General features: G+C 42.2%; 1 protein-coding gene across 2 annotated transcripts in view; it reads left to right on the forward strand.

Moving 5' to 3' along the window:
* pard3aa (par-3 family cell polarity regulator alpha, a) overlaps positions 1-23,042 on the forward strand; it is a 281,887-nt gene that overhangs the window by 123,851 nt on the left and 134,994 nt on the right. For both annotated transcript variants that reach the window (XM_076290387.1, XM_076290388.1), the window contains exons 7-11: positions 732-815; positions 3,871-3,996; positions 6,783-7,225; positions 11,798-11,937; positions 12,836-12,964. In XM_076290387.1, coding sequence (XP_076146502.1) covers positions 732-815; positions 3,871-3,996; positions 6,783-7,225; positions 11,798-11,937; positions 12,836-12,964 — 922 coding nt within the window. The remainder of the gene's footprint in view (positions 1-731; positions 816-3,870; positions 3,997-6,782; positions 7,226-11,797; positions 11,938-12,835; positions 12,965-23,042) is intronic.

Below are 23,042 nucleotides of genomic sequence, written 5' to 3' on the forward strand. Positions count from 1 at the left end.
ACCAATGTCCTATGCTTTGATGGGTTATATTGATGATATTGATAAATGATGATTAGTAAATAATTTGCATTCATCTTGCACATTTTCCGTTCACAATTCTCCATGTTCTCTAAATTATATATCTACCTACACATTCTTGTTCGTATTTCAAGCCAAGTTGGATTTCAGTATGTTTCAGTGGCACTCCAATGCAGAGATCAGAGGAGGTGTATCTGAACCAGGAATACATCCTCTACTGCCTGCCTCTCCCATGTCCTTCATTTGTCTTATGTTAATGCTCCACTCATTCATAATGTTAGCACATATCAGAATCACTTCACTACTAAAACAGTATTGTAGGATTTGCAGTGATTCTATAGATGTGTTTCTATGATGTGGCCCATGCATGCTTTAATTGTTATGAACAGGCAGGTGTTCTCAACCCTTCCAAAATGAGAAGGCGAAAAAACAGTACTAGGCCACTGCAACCCTGAATCTGATCCTAATCACTTAATTGAAGTGTCTATTTGGGTCTCTCATCGACCCAGGCTTTCTAATGGCAGCTTTAATTTATAATGGCAGTGGATGCTGCCATGGCCACGCCAGATTCTGATTGCAGTCGCCTCTTCTCTGTTTTTAGGCCCGTGTTCCTAGCCAGTGAATGCTATAGTCTTGATAAGTGTGGCAGTTTGTGCATTCCCCCTTTTTGCCTCATTCTCACATCTCCTCTTTCATCCGTCATTGTCTCACAGTGATATGCTAGAGCTGATAGAGGTGTCTAATGCCGGAGGACCGTTGGGAATCCACGTAGTGCCATTCAGTGCCAGAGACCGAAGGTAAATTAGAACAAAACAATAAAGCTGCAACCCTTAGCCCACAGAACATAGCCTTCATGTGTTCTATGTCGTGCTTCCACATTGGTGTTTGGTGTGTCCTTGGCTTTCCCTCTTTGCCTGTGTGTCGGTGAAAACATGTGCTTACCTCAATGTTCTATGCTTGGATTGTGACTGGCTCTATTTCTTGTCCTTGCCATTGTGTTTGGCTTGTTCTGTTGAAATCCTGTGTTTTGGACTGCATGAGTCACTTTTTTTATTTCAGCTGCATTTTTATACAGCCTCAAGGACTTATCGACATAAGGTAGTAAAAAAAAAATGGACAGATTTATTCCTGCACTGGTTACCTCAGTCATTTCACTGAATAACAAGCACAGGGCCAACAATGGTTATATCTGCCCCCCCCCCCCCCCCCCACACCCAGACAGACACACACACACACACACACACACTTACAAGGACAAGTGGCTCGGTTGTAAGCCTCATAGTTGAATAAGAAAGATGAAACTGTCTCATATTGTCAAGGTCTATAGTCAGAATCTGTGGGAGAGGTTGTGTAGTCAGATGTGGATGATGTCCTTTGGAAGACTGTGACGGTGAATTTCTAGCGTTCGTCATTATATGCACACTTTACAAATGTGTGGCTTCCTCAGGACACAGTGCTCAAAGGTGACATGGAGGACACCACAGCATACATCAAGCTTTATAAGCCAAGAAGACATGCTGGAACGGAGGCCAACTCAATCCACACCCAATTAGAGTAAAAGCACATTTATAAGAGTGGTAGTTCGCTAGTAGAAGGATACACACCCACACACACACACACACACACACACACACACAGACAAGGTCAAAATCGGATGGTGTAAAAGACAGGCAAGACCTGAGACACCAGTAAACAAACCATGGTCATAAAAAAACTTTTAATCGTATTTGAAGATTAGTATTATCATTTTTGCAGATCCTCTAGATTTGTATTGTTTATTATAGTCTACAAATATATTGGTAAAATCTGCTGCTGCATTAGATCACCATTATCGTTAGATATTCTTTGCACAAGGAATTACTGCATGCGTAACTGACATTGTTGACTTAATGCAGCCCAGCCAGGTATCAGATTTGGCTTGTTTGCTTTGATCGTTTTCTTTTTCGAGGCTTTCTCTCTCCAAATCTGGCACATCTGCATTTTATATCGGGAAGGACAGGGCATGCAGATCTATGCATATGCAAACAAGTGCTCAAACACTCAACATAATTAAATAAACAAATAAATAAATAAACACTCCTAGATGCATTACTCCAAATGATGTGATCCCATCCCATGACCGCTGCGAACTGTAAACAAGCCGTGGCTGTTAATTGCAGTGCATAAAGGGATCCTGATTGCATTATCATTCAATTACAAGCGCTGATGGGAACAGGTGGTCCCCTTCGTGGAGTGTCTTCAGGCCGATTACTCCAGACTCTGGGAGACTGTGGCAGAGGGACTTGTGCGAATCTACGCATTCAGCAAGCCACCACTATGCATATAAAGAGGGCAAACTTTTAGCTCAGACGCACAACGCCATTTTAGCAGCAGCTGCAGGACCAAGGGGAAGCAGGGGGAGGGGGGCAGTTTGCAGCTTTCAGAATGGGATGTGTGTCCCAGAGTGGGAATACCTGGGGATGTCACACACACACACACAAGATTTGTTTGGCTTCAGTCCACACCAGGCAGACCACCTGTGCACCATCAAAATGCACATTGAGAGTGGATGGCTTGCCGCTTTGTGTGTCTTCTTCTGAAATTGATGTCCTTGTTTTAACTTGAGAGCTCTTGCCCGTTAGTGTTGCACCTTGGGAGACGAAGGTGACTCATGCCAGACAATTTCTGTTTCTCGATCAGTCTCTAAAATTCTTTAAAATGCGTTTGGGTTTATGCAAGTGGATTGTTACGGCAGCAGAATTTATCTGCAGCTTCCCTCCAGCTCCCACTCATTGGCTTATCTCTCTCTCTCTCTCTCTCTCTCTCTCTCTCTCTCTCTCTCTCTCTCTCTCTCTCTCTAACACACACACTCCCTCTCTCTCCCTCTCTCTCTCTCTCTCTCTCTCTAACACACACACACTCCCTCTCTCTCTCCCTCTCTCTCTCTCTCTCTCTCTCTCTAACACACACACACTCCCTCTCTCTCTCTCTCTCTCTCTCTCTCTCTCTATCTGTCATACATACTCTCTCCCTGTCCCTCTCTCTTTATCTCACTCATTTCTACCTTAAGAAGCACAATGCTTAGAAATACCTGTGCAGAGTGAGCGACAGCTACAGTATAAGAAGGCATGAGGGAGCGCCCTGATTTACTTTGAAAAGCGGCACTGTTTTGGATCTCGTCAGATGTACTTGGCTGGGCATAAGAGCCATACGTACAGCTCCCAAAAGCCCAGTGAGACTTCCACTGAGCTACTACTTCGCTACATTTTAAGCAAAAGGTTAGAGGCAGTGGACTCCTGTGGCAACAAGCTTAGAGAAATCTGATTGTGTGTGTGTGTGTGTGTGTGTGTACACGTACATATGTTTATACACACTTTATTTATAACTCGCATCAACATGCTCACTTTTTAAGCCTGTCAACAGCGACAGTGCTTTTCTGATGCCTTAAGATGATCATTTCCCTGAGTCGGGATTAGGGGGTCCGTGTCCTTCATAGCATATGTGCTGCGCAGCAGCTGACACAACAGCATTTCAGAGATGGAAATGTGAAGGGAAAAAAAGTTATGGCAAGTTTGCCCTATCTCAGGTTTCACAACTTTTTTCAAGTTTGAGTCCTGAATTGACACAAGCTTATTTCACATCTCTCAGGATTGTAAATTGCACTGCTCTGTACCTTTCTTTCACTTTTTTTAATATGATCTTACATAATGCACTTTGATCACTTTGTTTTCACAAAGACTAATGCAGGATGTCAAACGTTTCTGGGGTCTACAGTGTGGTTGTGCATGTATTGCCCTCAGTCAAACCCCACACGCATCTGTGTCAGAAGGGCTCATGTTTTGAGTGTAAGTAACTGTCTTGTGGCTATTCTAGGACTCTGGGCCTGCTCGTCAAACGGCTGGAGAGTGGAGGGAAGGCAGAGCAGGAGGGCCTGTTCCGCGAGAATGACTGCATCGTGCGGATTAATCACGGGGATCTGCGCAACATCCGATTCGAACAGTAAGACCCATGTCTTCTCCCCCCGCCAGGAAAGGACCTCCACAGCTCTCTTGTTCTTCAGTCAGAATCTTCCATCTCTCTGTACTCTCTTTCTTTCTAGTTCATGCTTTTCTGTGCCTCCAATCTGTTTTGATGGCTCCACACTTGTCAGTTTCCTCTCTTCTCCCGTCACCGTTGCTCTTTCTTACTCAAATCTTTATTCTGTTTTTCTTTTCTTTTTTTCCCCCGCCCATCTTACACCTCACCGTGTGTTATCATGGCTCTGTATAGCCTCATTGCTAAGATCGTGATTCAGTTAATGTATAAACTACTTTTCATATTCTGTATAGACAGGCTGAAGCTAATGGCTTTAATACCGTCTCAAGTGGTATTCTTATTATTTGTGATATTGACTTGGTTTAGTATCACCTTGACCTATTGAAATGCATTGTCTTCTCAAAAATCAATGTTGTATCTCGAAATGTATCCGAGGCCAGCCGTAATGGAATTAAAACAATATCTCATTCCCTATCATACCCATATTGAATAAGTTACTGTAAGGGAGTGCTAAGAACTGATCTATCTCTTATATACGGCCCTGTTTGAAGCACTTTCCCCCAAACACACCGAGAGAAAGAGCGAGAGAGAAATAAAGAGAGAGAGATATAAAGAGAGAGAGAGAGATAGAGAGAGAGACATAGTTACATCTGCCTGCTTTATTGATATATCGCTACTCTTCATTTACTAGAGTGGAAATAAGACAGGGAAATGTAGCCTTCAGATTTTTGACCACACTTATGACCCATATGAAAGGCAATTTTATATTACGGTTTTGTGTCAACATCCTCAGCACATCCTTGACAGGTTTACATTGTTGACTGTCAGACACAGATGGTACACAGGATTCGACCGGAGTGAAGGACTCAGCTGTAGATTACAGTAGTGATGGCTTTGGTTGAGGTGTCCACTTGTTTCCCCATACATCTGATTTTCCAAATTAACTTTTTAGTGCATTCAGTTGGTGGATTTGCACACTAGAAGTTATATATAAACTATATATAAATTGTTGTCAGGAAAAATCCTGTTATTATTTAGCAAAGATCTCATGGGCCCATGGGACCGTGATCAACAAGCATAAGATGCCATTCAAATTTTCTCCTGCTTGCTCTTAGCTGAGTGTTTGGGTACAAAACACACAAAAGAGGGATATTTAAAATCAGCCCTTTCCTGTGAATGCGGAAGTGAAATGTGGTAAAGATCTTTTAAAATCTAAACGATGAAGAGTGAGTTTCTGACTTCCTTTTTTGACTTCACCCCCATATTCCTTCTTGATTGTGCACCATGCCGAGATAATTCAAAGTGATAGTCTAATCTTATTGGATTGTTTTGCATGGATAAATATTTAGAGGTGGTTAATCTAGCTAAATGTAATGATGCATTGATGGAGTCATTTATTATTCAATCAGGAGCGGGTGCTGAATGATTAGCCAAGTGGCACAACTCGGCTCGTTAGCATGTAGTCAGCTGTTTACTTCATCTCTCGTTTTATTTTCTTGTGTGGGGTGGCAGAAATTACCATAAGAATGAGGAGGAATCCCAATGGCCTTGGCCTGTGTACTCATACAACGAGGTAAAGATACAGCAAAGCCAAGTAGTGTTTATTTCAGAGGAAGTGGCTTAGTACTTGTCAATAACTCATTTGGATGAGTTCTGCACTGGTATCACGCATGCGATAATGAGGAGACGAGAGAGCTCCATGGGCAGGATTGTTTATATCACGGTTTCACCTCCCAGTAGAAATCATCCTCCTAGACTTCAGCATGGGACTACATGGGCCAGGCTATCTATATGCTAAGTGGCTAAGCTGAAGTTTAAATAAGGCCTGTGACTAGCGGACTAAAAAGTATATTTATTTCGTCTTGCTTGAGTTCCTTGGACTGTTTGAGGAGCAGGATTGTGGTAACCTTAAGTGCACTTACCAAAACAATGAGGTTGGGACTAAATTTGCATGTAAACTTACCATGCCACTTTTGTTTTGTAATGCCAGAAAGACATGGTGGACTAACAATACCTAGTAACGCTGACAGTTTTAGTGAGTATAAATTAGGTGTGGGAATTATGTCAACATTAGAAGAATATTCAAATGCTGTCAAACACAAAAATAACAATGTCCAAACTATTGATAAATTCGGATTCTTATTAGGCCCATTGTATTTCATAATGTCATTGAATGTAACTTGGAGGGACCATTTGACTTGGTCCTACCCTGTTGAGTCATTCCTCATATTATATATGGTGTTGTATTGACATGGTGTCATGGGACCAGAGTACCTTGTAGGCAAACAGGGGATCATATTTGATTATTGATATTCTGTTCCTATCAAATTGCTAAAGTAGCTCCCACAGTGGATTAAAATCACCATCTCTGGTACTAATGCTTACTTCTGCTTCCTCCCTAAGGCTTAGCGATTATGGAAATGGTAGATAATGTAATATGAGAATTAGCCTTCTTTCCAGCTGCTGGACCGTAATTAGCAACCGATTAACTATGCCATACTCCTGACCTCTCTATATTCCTGCCTTTTCACAAAAGCAGCAGCCACTGACTGCAACTTTAAACAGAGATGTCATGTAGCACAATGTGTTTTATCTTTTTGGCCTAATGTAATTACTGAATTACTCCTCCTCTGTGCGCGCACACACACACACACACACACGCACACACACACACACACACACACACACACACACACACACACACACACACACACACACACATGCTGGCCTCTTTTTTTCTTCTTCTGCAGAGCACAGAACATGTTCCGACAAGCCATGCGCACTCCTCTTATCCTGTTCCACGTGGTGCCTGCCTCAAAGAAAGCCCAGTATGAGCAGCTGTCCCAGAGTGAGCTGGGTCATCAGGACTCAGGCCACTTCAGCCCGGACCTCTCTCAGAACTCTGGGGACCGCAACAACGTTGCGGTGGGAAGAAACGGTGGTGCGGGCATTGAATTCACCCCGCAACGGATGTCGAGGAGTGGACCCCACCCCAACGTGAACCCACAGGCCAGTCTAGGCCATCCGGAGAGGGCAGATGTCTACCCTCCGGCACCTCTCAGCCCTGTGCTGAATACTCCAACTAAGACGGCCACCCTCGGGCCGAGCCAGACCCCGAGACCTGTCAGTGCCACTCCCTCCGCCAGCTACTCCAAAAAGATCGGGCGCAGACTCAACGTGCAGCTCAGAAAAGGTAAACTCCTTACAAATAAAAAAAAAGACTTGTGAGAAAACAGATTTTTTTTTTTTACTGTAGTATGTTTTCTGTCTTTTTTTGTCTCATGGATTTCCGCAAGTTGGATTTTTCCCTGATCTACAAAAGCTTGTTCTCACATCCCATCTCCATTTTACTGAACGTTAATAGAAGATGGTATCTGGGCACCTCTGCTCCCCTCCCCTTTCTCTCTGCTGCGGCTAGCACAGTGTAACTAATACAGTTAGGACTTCAAAGAGTCTATCTTGCATTGTCAAGGACTGTCGATCCAGCGTTCCTCCCCAATCTCACGTAGAAGGGGTCCAAATCCTATTTGTTCTGCATCGCAGCAGCATCCCAGCATTTCACGGTGTGAGAGGTAGCTGGAAACATCCATCAGAGGATGCTGTATTGGGATAGCATTAACATGTGCAGACTGACAAACTGACATACACACACACACACACACACACACACACACACAGATACACACACACACAGATACACATACATGCACACACACACACACACACACACACACAGATACACACACACACACACACACACACACAGATACACCATACATGCACACACACACACACACACACACACACACACAGATACACACACACACACACAGATACACACACATGCACACACACACACACAGATACACACACACACACACACACACACACACACACACACACACACACACAGATACACACACACACACACACACAGATACACACACATGCGCACACACACACACACACACACACACACACACACACACACACACACACACACACACACACACACACAAAAAAAGTTTGCCCTCAAAAAGTTGACAGAATAGTCCATGCATTATATTAAATGAAGCGACTACCTGCAAACATTATTTCTCACTGCTCCTTTGTCATTTCTTTTCGCTTTACCTTGCTCCCAGGAGCTATAATAACACCTAAAAAAGTAAATAAAACACACACACGCACGCACACACGCGCACACGCGCACACACGCACACACGCACGCACACACGCACACGAGCACACACACGCACACACGCGCACACGCGCACACGCACGCACACACACACGCACACACGCACGCACACGCACGCACCCGCACACACACGCACACACACGCACACACATGGGGGCAGCCGTGGCTCACTGGTTAGGACTCTGGACTTGTAACCGGAGGGTTGCCGGTTCGAGCCCCGACCAGTGGGCCGCGGCTGAAGTGCCCTTGAGCAAAGCGCCTAACCCCTCACTGCTCCCCGAGCGCCGCCGTTGTAGCAGGCAGCTCACTGCGCCGGGATTAGTGTGTGCTTCACCTCTATGTGTGTTCACTATGTGCTGTTTGTGTTTCACTAATTCACCGATTGGGTTAAATGCAGAGACCAAATTTCCCTCACAGGATCAAAAAAGTATATATACTTATACTTACTTACTTATACACACACATACACACACACACACACACACACATACACACATACACACACACAAAATACAGCCATCTCTCTCAGCAAATTCTGCATTCACTTCTTTTAGCTTTGCTCAGTAGGAGACTCGAGTTGTAAAGACACAATTAACTCCCCACAGCAAACGTCAGTGCCTCACAGCTGTGTGAAATATTCAAAGGGCCAAGGGAACCAGGCCGTGCCACATGCTGTGTTTAATTGAAAAGACAACTGCAGGCAAAAAGGAACTTTTAACCGTGGTGCAAAGTGTGAGATGTTGTGTGCTATATCTGTGGCTTCATGGTTCAAAGGTGATTGTTTAAAAGGTGTTCATGTATGTCTGCATGTGTGTAGTATCTGAGTGTGTGTGCACATGTCTACTGCTTTGTGTACTTTTGTTTACATCTGTGTAAAGTACAAATGTGTGTGTGTTTGTGTGTAAAGTACAAATGTGTGTCTGTGTGTGTGTGTGTGTGTGTGTGTGTGTGTGTGTGTGTGTGTGATCTTGTGTACCTCTGTGTCTGGGCTTGATTTGTACATTAATGCATGTGTGTCTTTCAAATTCCTTATGGGATAAGACATTGCACAAAAGGCAATCGATTTCTCTTCTGAAGGCTGACCCCTTCTCCCCACTCTACCCACTCGCTCAACTGCCAGAACTAAAAGAGGGCCTCGGCTCTATGCATGTTCTGCTTGCTGCCTGCTAATGCAAAGCCACACTCGCGTGCAGTAAGACTGTAGTTTTGGCAGTGCACTTTGCTTGATTATGTCAGGCTGCCTGGTTTTTCGCTGTCGGCAAGTAATATGGCAGTGTTTTGCGTGCATGCAGGCTTTTCTCTGCAGCGAGCCAACTTGCTGCCTGATCAAGCAGATGTTAAATGCCTGAATACCAGCACCCGCATCATTGTAGCCATCAAAGTGAGAGAGCATGTACGAAAGAAAAGGAGAGGTAGAAAGAGGACCATGCTGAAGACTATAGAGGCTTTCTGGAAAGTTGGCACATTGCTGTCCAATCTGTCCTGACAAATCCCATAGAAAAGACTACAAGTGCTGAAGGATTGTAGGATAATGGAAAAAAGGGGGGGGGGGACATTTTCAAGAGCTCAGAGTTGATTTTTCTTTTGAAGAGTTATATGATAATGTTGATCGTGGCACTGAACCGTACACAGCAAGATGGCTTATTTAAGGGTGAAGCGTGCCAGATTATCCCAGTTCTTTTCCAGGATAGATTATTTGCCAATAGCTCAGTTTATTGGTACAATAGTGGTCAGCTTCATGCAAATTTGAAAGTACTTTCATCAATTTGTTTAACTTCTACCTTACTCTGTCAAACTTTTGTTATGTTTGTTTTATAGCAGTTTCTCAGATGTTAAGGTTAAAAAATGCAAAAGTTGATTGTCAATTGGTTGTTTAGTAGTTGTTTTGTGATTAAGCCATCAAGAGAGGTCACTGAGTCTCTTTAGAGTGTGTGCTATCCAGTTGATGGACATAAGGATAATCCAATACATGAGTGATTCATTACCCCAAGGCTGCTAGACATGCTTTCTCCTAATTAGCTGATTGTGGTCCATTAGTGAAGAGATCTTTGCAATGTGAGGGAGTTTGATTCTGGTAATTAGCTCCACTGTTTGAGCCATTTGTCTGAAAACAACAGTTTACCAACAGACAGATGTTCGTTGGTGCTAGACTGTCAGTAATATTTGTTCTCAAATTGCCTTGTACTGGTAAATTCTATCCCCTTGCCATCCAGCAAAGTATAGCTTCACAAAATATGACTTTGACTCACTTTCATCTATATTGCTATAGCACTAGTTGGTGACATTGGAGGCTTACTGAGATGTAAATTGTATTGAGGGGAATTATTGATTTCAAGCACCACCATGGGCAATTCTCTCTGATGTTCTGCATTAGCTTAATATGCCATTGCTAATTAACTGCATTTTGTTGTCTCTATACTTGTACTCTGCACAATGACATTAAAGTTGAATCTATATTTGGAAACTTCTTATTTCTATAACATTTGCATAATAGTAATATATAAGATTTTAATAAGGACATTACTTCCTCTTGCTTACCACGCATTTGGCCAAATTAGCTACATCAACTGCTTTTTTATATGTTTGTAATGTTTTCAATGGATTTTTTATATGTTTTGTAATATGTTTCAAAATGAGGCCGAGATATATGAGCTGGGTGCCAGAATAAGGTTTGTATCTGAGTCTTACTATCTGGTTACCATTAACAAATGCTTTCCAATGTCTCAGATGTCTCCAAATTGCAAGGAGACTCCGTATAATGTCATAGTTGTGAGTGAAACTGACTTGATTATCATTAATGCCCACCCAAATGAAGACGCATAGCACCATCTCTTGTCTATTGCCTCTATCTAACATTTCCGAAGCGTCACCTTTTCCCTTCAATTTTCTTCAGAGAAAAAAAAATCAAAGCACTGTGGCGCTGGACAGACGATAAGGTCAGTCTGCCTGACGTGTCCTGTTGTTCCTGCCATCACTCTGTTCTGTCAGGCTTCTTTCTCTGTCTGCCAATTCATATCCATTTGCCACTCTGGAAAGGTCATTTTCTGGACTAACAGCAAATTGCTTTACAGACTGCCATTCCTGAATCCTTAACAGTGTTTTCTAGGATTTAAGGTCTGCGGGGATGCAGTAAACTTCAATTTGTGTGATCTATCTGTTCATCTAAACATTCACTGTCTGAATATCAGGGCTCAGAGCGACATGAGTGTGGTGTGGGCCCACCTTGTGCTCATTATGACTGGCTGAAGCATGCGCTAGTGAGATATCAAACATATTCATCATCTCATGGTAATAGAGGCCATTTTTTACATTGCAGCAATTATCTCTCCACCTTTATCAGAGACATTTGGTCTTTGGAAGTATTTTGTTTTGTTCATTTGTAAATGTAAGATGTTTCAGATAAACGGGAAAAAAATGGTGTGACACCTACTGTGCACACAGTTTGGTTAAAGAATGCAAAGCAACACTTAATTTCAAAGAATGATCATTAACAGAAAGCGCAATTCAGAAGCCGACTGAACTGGTGTGTGTATGCATGTGTGAATTAATGCATGTGTTTGAACACAGGTCCTGAGGGCCTGGGTTTCAGCATCACATCCCGAGATGTCCCAGTTGGTGGCTCAGCCCCCATCTATGTTAAGAACATTCTACCGCGTGGGGCTGCCATTCAAGATGGCCGCTTGAAGGCCGGAGACTGCTTACAGGAGGTGAGGCAGGCAGGATGTGCATAAACAATGAAACATAGTTGGTGTGTGTGGGAGGGGGTGTGTATGTGCCTTTGCACTTGAGTGCATGTGATGTAATCACTTGCTTTCCCTATGGGATGTCTTACTACAGCCCTCATGCTTTACAAGGGGTGCCCAGTCAACAATGACCAGTTGATATGATTTTAAACAGTGTGCTTCCATGCCAGATGTCCCTTACTACACCGGCTAAATAGAGACACAATGGCCAGGAGAGTGTCCTTGAACAAAGCTGAGCCTCCTCTGTGGACGTTAAAATGCTTCTGTTGCCTCTTTTCCCAGGAAGTCCTCAGCCTCACATTTATAAACAATGATTGGCATTTATTTGGGGCAGAGGTAGGGCAGTGGATAAGGGTCTGGACTAGAATGCAATAACCAGAAAAATTTGTGGGTTCGATCACAAGCTGCCACCACTGTGCAAGGTACTTCACCCTGGGTTACTGTAGTGGAGTCTGGCCCTTGTAATAATTGTTTACATATGTACGTTGCTTTGGATAAAAGTGCCAAATAAATAAGAAAGTAAGTAAAATTGTACAGGATGTAAAGCTTGGTGCTGTTTCCCATCATATGTAGAAATAGGATAGATGACGTAACATTATATGTGCCTAACTAGGCATTTTAATGTGTAATTGTAGGCAAAATCGAATTTGTCTCAGAATTAGGTTCTTCAAACCTGCCTCAATATTTGTGAAAGTAAAACAGGAAACATTCTTCAACATCCCTTCTCTCTCTCTTTCTTTCTCTCTCTCTCTCTTTCTTTTTTTCTTTCTTTCTTTTTTTCTTTCTTTCTTTCTTTCTTTCTCTCTCTCTCTCTCTTTCTCTTTCTCTCTCTCTCTCTCTCTGTATGTGTGGGATGGAACAGGTGAATGGGGTGGACCTGAATGGGAAGACTCAGGAGGAAGTTGTTGCTCTGTTGCGCTCAACCCCGATGGGTGGCACGGTCAGCCTGCTCATTCACCGCCAAGAGGATGCATTTCTGCCCCGAGAAGTGGTGAGTGTAATTATTAGCATGTCCACACACACACACACACACACACACATGCACATACACACACACACACGTACGTACCTTACTAAAGGCTGACCTTTTATACACCCGCTGACTTCCAAATTGTTGCTTAGCCGGATAAGTAGTTCTGCTAAGTAGCACTACTACCTCCCTCCTCCTCTCCCCTTGTGCAGTACCTGGTCCTTGCCCTTTAAAGCACTCACGGCTGTTTAACGAGTGTCTGTCTCCTTCAGACAGACCTCAAATACATCCCCCTGGCTGCAGTGTTTGAGGAAGGGCTGAGAGACCTACAGTGGCCCCTACCCTGTTAATGTAATCTAGGAGACAGGTCTGCCACCGTCTGTGTTTTATCAAGGAAAACAGTCTTATTCCAGTCCAGCCAAGCCCTCTGCGCTATCACTGACCATTTCCCATCAGGATGTGACGGAAGATATGGACCCAGATGTTTACAAAAAGCACATTAGCAATGAGGTGCTCCAAGAGGTCCTTCATGTCCACCAACACACACACAGACACAGACACGCACACAGACACGCACACACAGACACAGACACAGACACAGACACAGAATACACAACACATACAGACCACACACAGGCACATACGCACAGAGTGACACAGATAGAAATACTGGTACTGGTTCAGCACAGATGTAGCGGCCATCACCACTTCTGGTTGCACAAATTTGAGAAAAAAACACACACACACACACTGACAGACGCACAAATGCACATAAACTCACTATGTTGGTCAAAAAAATCAGCCTGTTAAGTAGATGTGACTTGGACAAGCTCTTGCTATTATGCACAAATGCACATAAACTCACTATGTTGGTCAAAACAATCAGCCTGTAGATCAGTAGATGTGACTTGGACAAGCTCTTGCTATTATGCACAAATGCACATAAACTCACTATGTTGGTCAAAACAATCAGCCTGTAGATCAGTAGATGTGACCTGGACAAGCTCTTGCTATTATGCACAAATGCACATAAACTCACTATGTTGGTCAAAACAATCAGCCTGTAGATCAGTAGATGTGACTTGGACAAGCTCTTGCTATTATGCACAAATGCACATAAACTCACTATGTTGGTCAAAACAATCAGCCTGTAGATCAGTAGATGTGACTTGGACAAGCTCTTGCTATTATGCACAAATGCACATAAACTCACTATGTTGGTCAAAACAATCAGCCTGTTAAGTAGATGTGACTTGGACAAGCTCTTGCTATTATGCACAAATGCACATAAACTCACTATGTTGGTCAAAACAATCAGCCTGTTAAGTAGATGTGACTTGGACAAGCTCTTGCTATTATGCACAAATGCACATAAACTCACTATGTTGGTCAAAACAATCAGCCTGTAGATCAGTAGATGTGACTTGGACAAGCTCTTGCTATTATGCACAAATGCACATAAACTCACTATGTTGGTCAAAACAATCAGCCTGTAGATCAGTAGATGTGACTTGGACAAGCTCTTGCTATTATGCACAAATGCACATAAACTCACTATGTTGGTCAAAACAATCAGCCTGTTAAGTAGATGTGACTTGGACAAGCTCTTGCTATTATGCACAAATGCACATAAACTCACTATGTTGGTCAAAACAATCAGCCTGTAGATCAGTAGATGTGACTTGGACAAGCTCTTGCTATTATTTAGTGTTTTGCTGGTGAAAAGAGCGGTGACGTTTGGCTCCTTAGTCCTTTGCAGTGACATCTTTTTCTCATGCTGCCAGACATCCCCTTAGCCCATATTCAGAGTAGATGCAGACATTTTTCATTGGCACGGGGGGATTACAAGCATGGTTTATGGTTTTAGTGTCGGTGTCATTCAGATTCCTACAAACTCACTCACTAGTGTTTGTGTTTTATTGATGGATAATAAAAAAACATAAGCAGCTTCATTTTGATGTGATGGTAAATATAGTGGATGAATTTGATGTCTGATCTGACTCCATCCTTCTCTCTCTCTCTCACTCACACACACACACACACACAATCACCTTTTTTACAAGGTGTATACAAGGTACAAAGAGAGAAGAGGGAGAGGCAAGTGATGAAGCGAAGAAAGCTTCATTAGCCCCTTGTCATTAACTCTTTTGTGTGTATTTTTATCTCAGGAAAATGTATATCCATAACATTCAGATTATTCTCAAATCCAAATAAATAAAATTCAGATTACATTACTCTGCACAGCTGCTGTAAATAAAATGAAAAATTCTGATAGACAGACGTAATGCACGTAATCACACACATCCAAGCAGGATTGTTGGAGGGGGGCTTAGCTATTGGTACATTATGAGGTCCTTATTCTCAATGGGGAAGTCCTAAATCAAAACTTGATGGACAAGGAACATTACCCTAGTCGTAGAGTTGTCAGAAATAAGAGTGATAGCATTTCAGATGCTGGCTACACGGCAATAAATCAGTTGAGATCTCTCCGTATTGCTGTCTCTCTCAAACGGAGACTGTATGTTCTCCTCTCTTGCCATCACTCCCTCTCTCTCTCCATTTGACGTTTGCTTTGTGATCTTTAATGTCAGCAGTGAAATTAGCTTCATATTTTCATAATGTCAGTGTGGGAGGAGGAGTATTTTATAGACATCTACAGAGCTTATTTTCTTTGATATGCCTCACTCTTTTTGCACAGGCTAGTGGCCTGTTTAAGATTAGGCATTTGGATATAAACAGATTTGCACATAATATGTGCAAAACCCTGCTCTCAATACACTGAAGATCGATAGAATAATCGATCTTCAGTGTATTGAGAGCAGGGTTTTGATTTATTTCTTTATCATAAATCATATTATTGCAATCTTTAGAATTCAAGCTGAAACTAAAATCAACATCAAACAGGGATGGTCTGACTGCAAATCTGCAGTTGCTGTTTAGCTGTAATTACTTTGGATTGCAGTGACTCTGGTGAGTTTGATCGCCCTGTGCGGTGGCTGGGTTGTGAGCCTGGTGCCGTGTCTGGGGAGTAGCAGACATTTCCAGAGAGCGTTGGGGGCCGATGCGCTTTAGTCTGAGGTGGAGACTTATTGACAGGGGCGTCAGTGCTAACCTTTACTCAGTGCTCTATGCAGAATCCAGTGGGGATGGGCGCTAGAAAAATGAGCTTTGAAGTCTTCAGACTCGTCCCCACTCTTGGAGAGAGGAAGAGAGAGAATGAAAAGAAGAACAAGTGTCTAAAGGTTCAGTGAACTCAGAAAACATTGAAGGGCGCTAATCAATGGAAGCGTGTCCTTGGAGAGGCTGAAATCTTGACTGAGAGGCTACTTGGTTTTATAGTTCAGGTGGGGGTGTGCATTGGAAAAGCTGAAACCAGACACTAATGCTCACTCCCTCTAGTGGTATGGAGGTGATGTATAACAGGAAGCTTAGTGAATTATTGTATAGTGTAATTAGCTTGGTGAGGGGAGGGACTCTCAGCCTTTTTTTTCTGTGTAGTTTTAGCGGTCATTATCTTTTCTGTCACGTTTCCCTTGTTATTGAATGACTTTTGAAGGTAGCACTGTCATTGGTTGTGATTCTCTGAGAGATGTAAGTATGAGCTGCCGTACTATCTGCAGAAAAGGAAAGGAGAAAATTGACAGATTGGGAGATGTTGGAGGTATGATAAAGAGAAAAGCTAGATGGACAGGTGGATAGGGAAGGATGCTAGGCCCGTCGGCATGGCGATGGAGTGAGATGGAGAGCTGGAGAATGGAGATAGTGGTGAGGAAAGCACCTGGTGAGAGACATGAGAGTGAATGAGAGGGAAGTGAGGCAAAGAAATGAGATAGAAATCACATGGAACTGTTGGCATGCAGTAGACTAAAAAAAAAAAAAAAACGAAAGTGAGAAAGTGATCTGTAGAAAAACGACTTGCTTGAGCAAACTGTAAGAGGTGATTTCAGAGAGACAGACAACCTGCACTTGATGAAATCGTACCACGCTGGTCTGGTGACACACACATATACACACTGCACAGGGATGGCTCTCTGAATTATTCATGCCCACCGATGCAATTACCCACCATACTAATGCCTTGAACTGCAGAGGTACTGGAGCAGGGACATTTCAAACATACATATATGCCCAAACGTACAGGTGCAGACATAGACAAGCATACATATATTTGTTGGACTACATTTGCAAACAGTGGGAAGACTGAAAGTGAAAGGGGGCCAGATATGAAATAATGGGCATACAACTCTACTATTCCTATTTAACTATTTCATGCAGCATTTTAGCAGTAATGTAGACTAAGTAGAAATACCTTACTTGTTGGTTATTAAACATTGCAGTCACCTTACAAATGCTATATGCTCTCATGACCTGCATATAGAGTTTTTGCCAACTAAACTATCCAAATCCACTTTGTTATGGTGGGAATCATAAACCATGAAACATTACAGTTGACTTGTTTTCATGAAGCATTTGTGGCATTGAGGTCAAACCTGCTTCCCTTTTGTGTACGAATTGTCAGCCTGTGGTATATGTAAGTGAATATCCCAATATGGGCCAGTGTGAGACCAGTCACCGCTCTCCTCCCACCTCCACTCCTTCTCCAATCATTTATCATCTAATTTATATCATATCTCCCAGGGTGCCCTACTGTGAGTCACCACCATGGCTTGGATGGCTTGGTGTGAGTGAAGATTGCACATCACCCTCTACCCCCTGCAAAATAAATCAGTCAATGTCACGCTTCAATGTGCACAATGTCGGGGGAGAGGGAGGGAGAGAGAGAGAGAGAGAGGGAATTAGTACCAGCCCAGGCCACCGAAAATGAAGCAGTAGTGAAATGAACAAGTAACTTCTGATTTACTTTTTGAGTTCAGTTGCTGGTGGTACCTAGAATGTTTACCTTATATTCTGGGAGTTTGATTCAGAAGTATAGACATTGTGCCTGCAATGTTGTTTTGTTGTTATTGTTGTTGTGTAGATGTAGCTGTTTTTGCAGTTGATAATATTTTGTTGGAAAGTGTTTTTTGCTCAGGTGCATGCTACTTTTATTTTGCATGTTTGGAAATACTTGCAATTATCCCTCTATGTAAGAAAAGGGACTACTGTACACTACATTGTTAATATTGCAACCTGCATGACTTTCTTAATGGGACAACAGACATTTAAAAAGACTAAACAAATATATCAATATCATCTTGACAGTGTTTTTTTCTTCTGAGCCCCAGAACTTTGCCAGGGCTGGTGTCGGCCATCACTATTGTGTAGAGCACAGAAGAGCAATTACCCACTACATTAAATTCCCCTTTACGATTATATCAAAACTTGTCACGGATCCATTAGGGGCCGGATCTGCCAAGCTTTCTGAGAATCTTAATTGTGCAATTAATTTGAGCTTCACATTACTCTGACATTCTGATTTATAGTTGCTATGGTGAGAGGCAGATAAATGAGTGACAGTGGCTATAGCAATAAGTGCAGGCAAGCAGAATCCACCCAGCCTTCAAACACATCAAAGTTGTGTGATTTTAGCAGTTTCATCTTGAATGAGATCTTGTCTACTCTACATTAAGGACAAGCATTCTGCTTTTCCCCTCTGGTGTCTCCTCCAAAAAGCTGTTTCTCAAAGACATTCCATTCTGATCAAAAGGATGAACCTTATCTTGCATTCTTTTTGTATCTATTATATCTTGTTATAATCCCAAATATCCACATTCACTGGTATATCTGTATATCCTATTCTGACTAAAAAGGCCATGTTCTCGCAAACACAGCTTTTGTTCAGCTGCCATTTTTTACCGGTTCCAGTACAGCTGTATAGGTATTTGGATAGTTCTTGCTGCATGTTTTTTTTTCCCAGAAATCCCTCAGTTGGTGATAGAAAGTTCACTGTTGCTGCAGTGCTGACATGCAGTGACTATCTGTGTTATCCATTTTGAATTTTGAAACAGTTACACTTATTTAAGCGGAGAGTTGGCAGCACGGTGAGTGCAGGTAGTCAAGGATGGCAAGCCACAACTGCAGGGACTGTGAGTTGCATAGTAAAGATCCGTTTGACTGTTTCTATGGTAACGGTCTGCAGGGGCAGTGAGGGTGTTGGCCAGGAGAGCTCATTGATTGGTTGATGTGAATTACACGCATATTTATCTGACATTATTTTAACAGCAAATATGCATATATTTGTGCACTCTCTATACAGACACACACACACACAAACCCAGAGAGGCTTAGTCTGCTCATCTTTTTATCTGCACTCTTATTTACACATGAACTTAACTCAGGTAAGCCTTGTCATGAAAGGGTGATTTACAAGGCTAGTTCAAGATGCAGACATTTTATTCATTAGCAGAATAGATCACAACAAGTGGATTTTTTTTTATTGGTGACAAACTGTCTAGCTAGTCCTGAGACTTTTTGGTTTTAACATAATTAGCTGTCTGCAGAGAGTTATGATCTCAAAATCTCTCCTCTCTTACTGTAAGGATGAGGTAATGTGCTGCAACTTTTTGCTAACAAAGTGCAAAAAAGGAGGAAAAGAAGTAAAGGAAAGCAAGACGCCTTGTCCTTTGTCTTTGCTTAAATTAATATGAAAGGCCTTTTGCCAAGTTTAGTGGGTGAAAAATATATGTAGAGAAGTAATCAGCCAAGTTTTCTGTGCTAAGCTCTTAAATCCTTTTTGACAATGAATAAATTCACAGTCACCTGGAGCCATGTTATCACACTTTTCAAAAGAGGGTTTAACCTCACCATTTTAGGTGATATTTAACTCTTGTGAATGCTGACTTTGTCACAAATTCTTATCAAACTCTGGAAGATTGTCACTGTGTTATATTAATAAAAAAGTATGTCTGTTTGCAGCCTGTGAACGATTCTAAGTGAGAGCACTGGGGGACCAACAAATAGCATCACTTTTCATGTAACTTTTTCCCCAATAACCATTTTCTTGAATCATTGAGACTAATGCATGCTTATGACCAAACATTACTAATTAGAGAGGCCTAGAGGGCATTCAGCGGCTCCTCTGGAAGATGTATATGTGTCTGTTCATCAGGCCTGCCAGCATATGCACCCTAGTCAAAACTCAGCAGGACTCTCCAGCAGGTCGAAGTACCCATCTACCCATTTCGGGCAGAATGGCACAGTGCCTTGTACTCCCGCTGTGTAAATTACTGCCACCATTACAGCAGCCCAAGATGTTTAAGTTCAATTGCCCGTTTGAAGCCATCTCGTAATAGCGCCTTGTTTTTTTATTTGGTCTCGCCTCCTTTCTCTGTAGTCTTTCAATTACTCACCCCCGCAGTCTTTTTTCTTTTGCAGATGAGCATCCTCATTGTTTCCCTCGGCTTTTATGTGCTGTTTGAAACATGCCAGGCAATATGGCAAAACACTGTGCCATCTTCACTTCTCCAAACCCAGCGCTCCCTCATAATTAAAGCCAATGTTGCCAAGTGCAGCAGAAGAACAATGACACTTCTGTTAACGACTTTCCAGCAGTTTTGTGGGGAAGCCACCTGTTTTCATTTAGTAGTTTTTCAGCAGCTGTTACAGTAATTACCCACACTCTGAGAGTGTATGTGTGTGTGTGTGTGTGCACTGGTCCAGTGTAGTGTGTCTGTGTGTGTGTGAGAGTGTGTGGTGCAGTTGCTGAGCGTGGTGATAAACAAGGTAGTTTGGGTAAATGGTTTGGATATTTTCTCTCACAGGACAACTTGAATAAGGAGTAGATGTTCAGTAGAAGTTCTGACAAATGGCACTGGGAAATGTTTTATTTTCTCAAACAAAACCTTATCCCTGTCATGAAGTAGTTATATTGTTTTTACGTGGAATTCAATGTAGAAGTGCTATTTCCCCCCCATATACGCCAAGTCATAGTAGATCATTGACAAATTCTGTACTCAGTAACTCAGTAGTGTTGAGGATTAAAGGTGTTGAGGACCGAATGAATTGACATCACTGTCAACATACTCGTGGAATAATATGAAGGATATAGATAAGAAATACAAAATCCGATTGAATGACAGCAGTCTTTTTGTATTTGCTGCAGTAATTATTCAGAAATATCTTATCTCCAAATGTTGTGATAGCCCATTACATTTCTTCAGCATTTTGAAGAGCCGTAGTAAGACACTGATAATGTCAAATCAAATTATAGACACAATGATGATGAGGATAGCACAATCATGTTGCACCTTATTTTGCAAAATATTTGCTTGGATGGGTATTTGTCCAGAAGATGAAGTTTTTGATGAGTTGAGATGAGTTTTTGAATGTCTTTGACCATGTTTTTTTGGTTGGTCCATTTTGACCTTCCAAGGTGCATGGCCCTACTGTGACCCAGCATTGCATTTTGCACCAGCCTTGCGTTAGCACTTTTGCACCAAGCAACAATGGAACCCATTCTCTGTATTCAGTACTTCTCCTTCTCCTGCCTCTAATTGCGCTGAAATAAAGGCAGACTGACAAGCTTCATCTGAGCTTCATCCGAGGGGCGTTTTAATGCACAGCTTTTATCTACTGTCATTGGTAGAGAGTGGAAAAAAGGAACAGTGCCGTGAAATCCGTGCTACAATACTTATCATGCACAGGCCCTCTTTGCAATTACATCCTTGAGTGATTTCTTTTAGGCTTTTTAAATTCATTTCCAGTAACCTTTATGTCACTGAATTTGGGCATGTGCAGAGAGACAATTTCCAGTCTTCGTAATTGTTTCAGGCGCTGATGTGCAGGAAAATCTTCAATGTGGGGGAATAGGACTTGTGTGTATATGTGTATGGTGGGGGTAGTGCATAATGATTGTTTATATGTATTGTTTATTTGTTTTTATTTAGCTTATCTTATTCTTTCCTCTGTTTTTGTTTTTTTACCTTTTCTATTCATATCAGAGAGGTAATAATAGGAGGTAAATGCTGAGGGGAAAGAAAAGATGTGCCCTTGCGTTCAGGGAGAATCGCATGTCTCTCCTGCTTTGATTTCCACAGACAGCCGAACCTCTTCTGTCCTGGAACAACAGGAAGCAGTGGAAGCATGCCATCATCTCTGATTATGAATTAATGAATTACTTGAGCACATAATTGGCTGTGACTGGAAGGAAGCATGGCATGTCCCCAAAGTGCTAGCCTTGTGGTGGGGAGTCAGGTAGTTGGATGGGGCTGAGACAGCTACTGATCATAGCAGGATTTGTGTAAATTACAGTCACTGATTGTGGTGTGCATACTGTGTGTAGAATATTACATTTCTTAGTAGTGATTGTCTGAAAACAAGAAGACGGTTTCAGAAATAAATAAGTAGCTGCAGTGAACTCTATGGTATTTTAGAGATTAGTGTTTAGCGGACTGGTGCAGCGATTCATTAGCCATCTTCACTCCTTCCAGAGGAACTATTGGATGCCAGCATATTAATGCCAGGACCTTAATGTTCCAAAAAGGTTGAAAAGTACCAAGTTTGATTGAATGTGGAAAGTTCATGGTCAATTATGACATGTTTGTATGTAATAACTCATGGCTCTCTAACAGCTGTGCTAAAAGCTGCCTACGGACCACTCCTTAAAATTGAGTCCCCCTCCTTTTAATAAAAAGCATTCATTAATAATAGAGACTTTCTGTGTAGAGGATGCACAGGGTCATTCATCTAAAGTGTCTACAGTGTTTTTGAGAGTCATATATCTCTGTTTCCATGGGTGCTTTTGGCAGAGAGTGCATCTGTCAAAACAGACTACACTTGACAAAAACCCCAAAATGATGTCACTCAAAAAAAGAAAAAAACCTCACTCTACTCTTTCCTGTCTCCCCGACTCTCCCATTATTGCAAACATGTCTGTCAGTTTGGTGTGAGCGAGAGAATGAATAGTTGAATAGGAATTGTTTAATAATGTATAGCTTGTGTTAGCTCTTGTAAGAGTGTAGTTGGAGTTAAAAGCCAACCCCCACCTGTCCAGCTGTGGTATTTCCTGACAGCAAGCCACCTGCTCCTGGGGTTGTCATGGTGACCTTGGCAATGCGTAATCATCTGAGGTAGGGCTAGAGATGGACTTTGATGAAATGGATTCCCATGGTGTTTGGGCAAATGTGTGGTTTGTACACGTGTATGTGTGTTGGGGTGAAAT

This window comes from Alosa pseudoharengus, unplaced genomic scaffold (genome assembly GCF_046254945.1).
Source record: "Alosa pseudoharengus isolate Yale_2024_CS ecotype anadromous, Long Island Sound unplaced genomic scaffold, YU_APseudo_1.1 YU_APseudo_1.1_scf_18, whole genome shotgun sequence".
NCBI lineage: Eukaryota > Metazoa > Chordata > Actinopteri > Clupeiformes > Clupeidae > Alosa > Alosa pseudoharengus.